Below are 8,870 nucleotides of genomic sequence, written 5' to 3' on the forward strand. Positions count from 1 at the left end.
GCTCAAGCTACTTAATTGAAGAGTTGTACTTCTATCTGTCTGTACCTAGGGTTCAATAAACATTTTGAGTTTGTGTTGTATATAAGATACTAAGAGTTTCAGTTTAGGCATTGGAAAAGTTCTAACTGAAGTGGGTTTGTACAAATAGTTTATAAATCAAAGCCTTTTAGTGGATTCATTCCTTGAATGGAAGAAAGGAGAGACATAGAAGAATATTGTCTTCCAACTTCCATATACTTTGTGTTATTTATTTTCAGTCATTTATCTCCCATTTGTTTCCATATATTTGTTTGGTATCTATGTTAAAAGTCTGTTTAAATGAATATATGTCATATCACTTGTCCAGCCGGATTTTTTCGCACTTGAAAAACCATTTTCAGTGTCTAGTTTCATCTAGCCGGTCTAGAAACAAGCATTAACAATTAAAAATTATTAAAATAAACTCAAGTTTCAAAGAAAATTTTAAAGAGTTTATGCATTCCCTCTAAACTCTATATTCAATACTAACAAATAATGTAAGGCCCTAGAGTATATTATCTTGTAATTTTGAATAATTAGAATAATTTATTGAGTTTTAAATTAAAATAATTATCTATGCCAATTTTTTTTTTGAAAGTTGTGTTAAAAAATATGTATTTTAGAATATTAGAGAATTATAGACGATATTAAAATACATATAGAGTTTAAATAACACACGAAAGCAAAAAAAATTCAAAACCGGGATAAATGGGCTTGAGTTACTATTTTTAGTAACCATTTAATATTATAATACATATATATACATACATTATACACACCCATCAAAAGAGAAGTAAGAAGCAAGAAGACCCAAGCCCTTCTCTGTTTTCCGTCACCCTTGTAGCGGCTGCGATAGAATTGTTGTATCTCTTCCGTCCGAACTCAAAACCCAAAAATTCTTAAACGGTTGTCTTGCTAACATCCTAAACTTCGATTCAATCTATAAATCAATCATTTTGAGCAAGGATTCGGTTAGATCGAAGCTGCTATTATTGTGCTCTGTTTATGCGTGATTTCTTGACCGTTTTGGCGAGTTGTTCTTCTTGTTGCTGCGATTTTTACTGCTTGAGTTTTTAGAAATGACATAAATAAAGACCGTAGATCTTTTTTGTTGGCTATCATGAGCACTGTAATTATCAAATTTCAATTAGAAACGGTTTTTTATGATTTTTCTACCAAAATGTGTCAAAACCGAATTCGCAATTAAACTGTGTAGAAATACTACTGTAATTCGAGCTTATGACCTTTGTACACTTGGATTCTTGTTAGAATTTTTCAAGTTCGCAATCTTGATTTTGATGATAACAAAACTTGTTAATTGTGTTACTAATAATCTACCGTAGTGTGCAGCACCTAGGATCATTCACGAGCTGTTTACATCGCAAACTGAAGACTCAACTGATCGCACAAACTGAATCAGTCTAACTGTTACGTCAATTGAGCAGTCCAGCTGATTGTCCAGTTGATAGGTGGTTCAGCAGGAGAACCTCAGAATACTGGCCAGCTGAAGGAGTGTTCAACTGATGAAGAAACCCAGCTGATCAGTCCAACTGAACAATAGTGAAATCAGTTCCACTGACGACTCAACTGATTTCACCAGCCCAACTGAAGATCAGTTCAACTGACTAGTTCGAAGCTTCAGTCAGAATCTTTAAGTTATGGATGAAGACAAACTCTTTCAGTGGAGTCCAGCTGTACGTAAAGGTACAAAGCTATTGTCCAATCCAAGGACAATAATGGACGTTGCATCAGAGCATTAAAGACAAAACGTTTCAGAAGGGCAGTCGAAAAGTCGAGACATAAAGTCCAAGAAACGAATTCAAGATGCAACGGATACAATAAATGGGTCTCACGGTACGTTCAGCTTTCCCGCCTATATAAAGAGAAGATCAGTGAAGACTCATAGAATAAGAAATATACACCAAAAGAAGAAGCTGAAGAAAAAGAACGAGATTCAATACACAAAGCTTCTTCAAGAGAGAAAGGAAAGGGCACGCACATTGCACATCTGATTTCAGAAACATTCAACCCAGAGGGACACTTTAACGTGTTATCTGCTTAGTTTAGAAGCCATTTTCCCTCAGTGTGTGAGAACATCCTTGTTCAGTTCTTACACACAAATTCTCTCGACCACTCATATACAGTCTTGCACAAAGACGTTAAACTTGTGTATATAGTCTTGGACACATAGACGTTAAAAAGTGTTGGCTGGAAGGTGCTGCCTTCAGTCGTATCTAGGAGTTCAGTTTAGGCAGTAGTGTAAGTCCTAGCTGAGTGGATTTGTACAAAGAGTTGTATAAATCAAAGTCTTCTAGTGGATCCTACCCGAGGCGGTAGAAGGGGTGACGTAGGAGCAGTTGAAGTCTCCGAATATCCATAAACATATCTTGTGTATTTAACTGATTAATTATTGTTTTCAAACTGTTTGGATCAGTTAGAGTATCCGTTAGTTCAGTTGTCACCATAACTGAACTGATGAATGCAAAAACTAATATACCCTTTTTCGGTTATTTAGTTTACATAAGTTAAAACATTTTCTAATATAACAGTTTTCTTCACGAAGGATTACTTCGAGTTTCTTCGGCTTGGTTTTTAACCAAACTCGATTTAATTCATCGATGTTAATATTCTCAGAACACGAGCTATTGCAGCTCATTGGAGAATATTTTTTTTGAAGCATCTGAAAGATGCTCAGCAAACGGTCCTTCAATTCTAAAATTGTGGTTCAAACAAAAAGTGTATATATATGTGTTATCTTTGAAATGAGACTTGAATAGTTAAAATCTATCAAGAATTGAGAGAGTTATGCACCTTTTTTTTTTGAAACTGCTCAACTGCCATGTTATGCCCGAGAACAGATTGGATATAGTGTATTCAATGAAATGTTGGGCTCAATCAATTGGGAATTTGAATATGGTTTCAACCGGACAAAATTAGATAATTGAGTTTCTTTTCATTTCCAATTTGCGGATATTGATTTGAGTCAATATTGAGGGATATATGAATTTTATGCTATGAAGTGTCGAATTCGGAACTATAACAAAATGTAGTTTTCATGATTTCTGTTTTTGGGCGTTTTAATCGTGTCGAGATGATTGAATTTCTTATTGATTTTTTCCGGTGAGATGGGTTTTTATTCGGCTTATTCTTATGTGTTTTAGGCTGAGGATCTTGAAGTAAAGTTGATAATTGGAATTGTCAAGTTGGTATAGGTATGTTACAGTTCGATAACATACAACAGTAACACATAAATTTATTTTAAATATAAATACGTGATGTTATTGTTGTTTACGTACTTATGTGGGTTATGTGTGTCGCTAAATTCCTCGTTGTTTTATATGATCATTATGTGACATATTCTATGGTATTTAGTATAGGACATGATATTATGACATTCATGTTGATTCATATCATTCTTGTCAGCCCTTGTTGATATTCATTGTTATCTGGCACTTTTGTTTATCTCGTGATCATGGTGTGGCTGATAGGCCTATATACACTGATACAAATGATATCGTAGATATGATTGAATAATCTCGTGGTTAGTGCAACATTTTGAGGTGAGCGCTGGGATTGTGTCATCCGGTTGTTTTGTGCCATCCTGTTATATATTGTTACAGCTGTATGGAGGCCGATTTGGGGTATTAATTTGCACAGCCTGGCATACCTCGCATACTTGGCAGAGAGGTTTAACTACATGACGATGTAGCTCCCCTGTGTGTCGTTCGAATATTATTCTTGTTGATAATATCGTTCATTTGGCTCCGTTTACCTCGTTGATATTGATCCATGTTCATGCATTTGACATTTCATCTACATATATATTGATGCATAATTTATGTTGTTGTTATGTTTGTTGAACGGTTTCATAGCAGAATCCTAACCTCATTTGTTAAGGGCTGTTGTTGTTGCTTTTGGTCACCATGGTAGATCTCACGAGTGGTTTTGCAGCACCAGCAGAGGTTCCACTAGCAGAGCTCGTGATTGAGGTGGGGTTGCTTGGTTTTGTCCATTGAAGTCTCCCAGCTAGTCTTTATGGTTGTCTTGGAGTTTGCATCAGTTCTATGCCGTATTTTATTTGTCGGGGAGATGTCCCGAGTATCTGTATGGGTGTTTGACTTGTTATTATTTAGTTTGGATCAGTTTTAGTATGTTTCAAAGTCTTGCCGGCTTAGTTGAACTGATGCTTGAGAATTGTTGACGTGTGCCTGATTGACACTTGCATGTGATTGTTTATATTATCGTAGCGTCAGTCTTAAGTCATTTTACTATTTTCTGATGCTTGAGTTTTTTGAGATGTTCTACTTACGGGGAGGTCATGTTGAAAATTTTTTTAGGCTCTGAGGTCCGTTTTAAAGTATTTTAAACCATTTTTCCGCTGCAGAATAAAATTAAATCATTATTGTTTGATCATTAATTGTCATTAGAATAAATGGACATCACAAATAGTTATTTTCATATTATTTAAAATGATTCATCATTTATAATTTTATTTTATTATATATAATATACATGTTTTTAGTAATATTTTTTTAATTTAGGTTAGATTGTAAAAAATAAAATTGAATAAAAAATGTATAATTATATATTGTATGTGAGGCTCATTTACTCTAATTACAATTAATTATCAAATAATAATTTTTTGATTTAAAGCAGCAGCGGAAAAAATGTTTAAAATACTTTAAAATGGACCTCAGAGCCTAGAAATTTTTTGGCATTACCTTCTCATAATTAGGACATCCTGAAAAACTCAAAAGGCGGTTTATATAAAAATATACTCCAACTAGAGTCATTAAAACAAAAATCAAAGTCAAACAACCTATAGCCGCACTGTCCAGGATTAAGAAGAATTAAAACTTACCAAGTACTCACCAGATCATAAGAACCACAGAGTCGACTCAGAACATAAGAAAATAACCAAATATCACTACAGATACACGGGGCATCTCCCTGACAAATGAACTACAACACAAGACTGAAACAAACTTCAAGACATAACCAAGCAATCCAACCTCAATCCCGATCTCCACTGGCGGAACCTCGGCCTGATGCTACAAAACGGCTCGATAGATCTACCATGGTATCCAAAAGCAACAACAGTAGCCCCTCCAGTAAACAATTGAGGTTAAGATTCTGGTATGCAACAGTTCAACAATAACAACAATAAACATAAATCATGCATAATCATATAATAAAATGTAATGTGCAATGCATGAACGGCTCAACGATAATCGGGATAACAGAAGCCAATAAACGGTACGATAACAACTGGAATAATGCTCGAGCAATAACTCAGGGGAGCTACATCGTCATGAAGCTAAACCGCCCTACTAAGTATGCGAGGTATGCCAGGCTGTGCTGAATAACACCCTTGACTCGGCCTCCATACAGCTGATACGATACAACTGGATGGCACAACAGAACGAACTAGATGACAAAATCCAAGCGCTCACCTCAAAAGGCTACACTAACCACGAGATTGTTCAATCAAATCTACGGTCTCATGTGTATAGGCCTATCAGCCACATCATAATCCCAAGATAACAACAGTGCCAGATAACAACGGATATCAACAATGGGCTAACAAGAACGATAGGGCGCAACATGAATGTCATAACATCATGCCCTATGCTAAATACCAATAATATGTCACAATAATAAACATATACCACAACGAAGGCATTTAACAATCATAATCCCAAGATAACAACAGTGCCAGATAACAACGGATATCAACAATGGGCTAACAAGAACGATAGGGCGCAACATGAATGTCATAACATCATGCCCTATGCTAAATACCAATAATATGTCACAATAATAAATATATACCACAACGAAGGCATTTAACAATTTACAACAATCAACAAGTCATAGATACGATCAGTGCAACACAGAATGACAATTAAACATAATTTATGTTTTATCGTCGTATGTTACCTAGCTGTAACATACATATACCAACTTGACAAATCCAATATCAAATTTACTTCAAGATCCTTGGCCTAAACAAAACAACAATAAGCCGATCATGAAAACTACATTCTATTCCAATGTCCGATTTGGCACTAAAGAGTATAAAATTCATATCTCGCTCAATATTAACTCAAATCAATATCCGTCAATTTGAACTGAAAGAAAATCAATTATCTAAGTTTTTCTAGTTGAAACTATCTTCATAATCTCAGTACATTAATCTCAGAATTTGCAAGAACACACTGCCACTCACCAATTCTCGGACAGAAAATCTTCTACTAAGCAGTTTCAGAAAAATAGCCATAACTTGCGCAATTCTTACAAGAATTTAACGATTCAAGTCTCATTTCGAGGACAAGACATTAGCTCTACAATTTCATTTGAACCAAAATTCCAAATTCCAACTGCACAGAGGTCATATTCTCGAATTACAGAAGGTATTCTACACAGCTCAATTGCATAATTTGGTTTTGATGCATTTTGGTAGAAAATTCATATAAAATCCTTTTCTAATTGGAATTCGATGATTCTAGCGGCTCTAGAAAGCTAACAAACAGATCTACAAGTTCTATTTAATCACAAGTCGAGATTCTTAACGCACAATACACAAAAACTCGAAATTCTGAAGCACAAAAACTGAAAACTCACCAAAAACTAATGCACATAAACAGGGCTCACAAAATGGAGCTTTGATCTGCTCGTTTCCTTGCTCAAAATTCGCGATTATGGCTTGAATCGAAGCTAAGGATGTTAGGAAGATAATCCTTCAAGAATTTTTGAGTTTCAACTTGGGACGGAGGAGATATGGCGATTCCATCGCAGCCGCTACACAAGTGACGAGAATTGTGTTGGCTTCCTTCTTTATTATTTCCCCCTTTTCCTTAATCTTTCTATAAATGGAGGTGTGTGTTGTATGTATAAATATAATAATTAGTCACCAAAAGTAGTAACTCAAGCCCATTTATCCAGGTTTGTATTTATTTTGCTCTCGTGTGTTATTTAAACTCTATAAGTATTTTATATCGTTAAATTCTCCGATATTCTAAAATACATACTTTTAACACACTTTCTAAAATTATTTGACATAAATAATTATTTTAATTTACAACTCAATAATTATTCTAATTATGCCAAATTACCGGATAATTACTTACAGAGCCTTACATTGTATACACTATTTGTACACAAAACATATGTGCAAAAATAAAAATGAATAAAAATGTATAATTATATATTGTATACACTATTTGTACACAAAACATATGTGCAAAAATACAAATTAAGGGATTAGATGACTATATTTTTTTGTCAGTTTTGTGGATTACTCTCATTTAACTTTTTTGAAAAATACTCTCATTTTTAACTTCATCCCATATTTTAAAGGAGTAAAGATTAATAATTATTTTTAAAGTTATTTAACATAACCTATAATTTATAATTTTATTTTATTTCTTTCTAATATATTTATTTTTAATAAATTTTCAATTTAGTTTGGGTTATAAAAAATAAAATTTTTGAATAAATATAAATTTATATTTTATCCATTATTTTACACACAAAGTGTATCAAATTACTAGTATTATAATTTTCATAAAAAAACTAGTATTATATTATTTATATATTATTAGATCACTTGTATAAAAAATAGTTCTAAAAAGTGAATACATGAGAATAATATTGTAATCTTAAAGTATATATATGACACGATTGCAAAGTAGTTGCAGTGCTAGCTATATAAATGACATAGCATCACTGCGTATTTCCTCGCAAATAAGAAAGAAACTAACACAAAGCATTCTTCACAGCAGAAGAAAATATGCAACTCAAATCTTGCCTTCTTCTCTATGTGCTCCTCTTGATATTGGTGGCTTCATTTCATTACCAAGCCTTGGCCATTTCGCCTAGTGCCATAGTTGGCAACTGGCGGCCGATTCCGAACGTTAACGTGGTAGAAGTGTTGGAGATCGCTAGATTTGCGGTGTCGGAGTACAACAAGAAGGATAACGTGCAGTTGGAGTTAGTAAAGGTGGTGAAGGGTGAAACCCAATTAGTCGAAGGTACGAATTACAGAGTGGTCATCATCGCGAATGATGCGGCTGGTGGCAATGCTCCGGGAAATTACGAGGCTGTGGTATGGGACATGCCTTCGAAGCATTTCAGGGAACTAAGCTCTTTTGTGAAAGTTTAAGGGTGATATTATATATGTAATGCTAGCTAGTATCCTGAATAAGAATGTCTTTATATTTAATATAAACAATATTTTCGGACATAATTTTAGATCTCTGTCATAGAATTTTTGGATGTTATATTATTGCAGTTTTTAGAAATACTAAATAAGATCTTTAAAAAATAATTTTAAGTGATCCAACTATTTTTCAAACCACATATAAGCCGTCAAAAAAACAACATATTTAAACATCTCATAATAATATTTTTACCAAGCTTCTAAACTACCAGAAAGTTTATAAGTTTTTCGAAGATTGACCTTTCATTTCGATTATGATAACTAAGCAAGTTGACTACGTCGAATTGTAATTAAATCATATTTGAATATGAATTATTTATATACATAATAAAAAAAACAAAAATAACATACTAAAACAGAAATTTGATAACATATTCTATCTAGTTTTTCATAAAAAAATAGTTTTTCATATCATAACATCATTTATATTTCGACCATTTTCAACTAAAGATTTCCTAATTTTTTTATCAAATTTTGTTTCAATTCTCTCTGTCACGAACATTAATTAGGGGCAAAACAACTTTCTTAATTTATTTTTTAATTTTTTTATTATTATCGTATGAAAAAAAATTTATTTTAGAAAATAAAGTGTACAATGGTCAGTGGATAATGGAAATATATTTAAAAAATT

At 33.2% G+C, this 8,870-nt stretch overlaps 1 protein-coding gene across 1 annotated transcript; it reads left to right on the forward strand.

Moving 5' to 3' along the window:
* The first annotated feature begins 7,810 nt into the window (after nt 1-7,810).
* LOC142554799 (cysteine proteinase inhibitor 1-like) lies at nt 7,811-8,182 on the forward strand. Its single transcript, XM_075665477.1, has one exon. It carries the CDS (start codon nt 7,811-7,813, stop codon nt 8,180-8,182), a length of 372 nt encoding a protein of 123 aa, XP_075521592.1.
* The last annotated feature ends 688 nt before the right edge of the window (nt 8,183-8,870 follow it).

Source organism: Primulina tabacum, chromosome 8 (assembly GCF_025594145.1).
Source record: "Primulina tabacum isolate GXHZ01 chromosome 8, ASM2559414v2, whole genome shotgun sequence".
In the NCBI taxonomy this organism is placed as follows: Eukaryota; Viridiplantae; Streptophyta; class Magnoliopsida; order Lamiales; family Gesneriaceae; genus Primulina; species Primulina tabacum.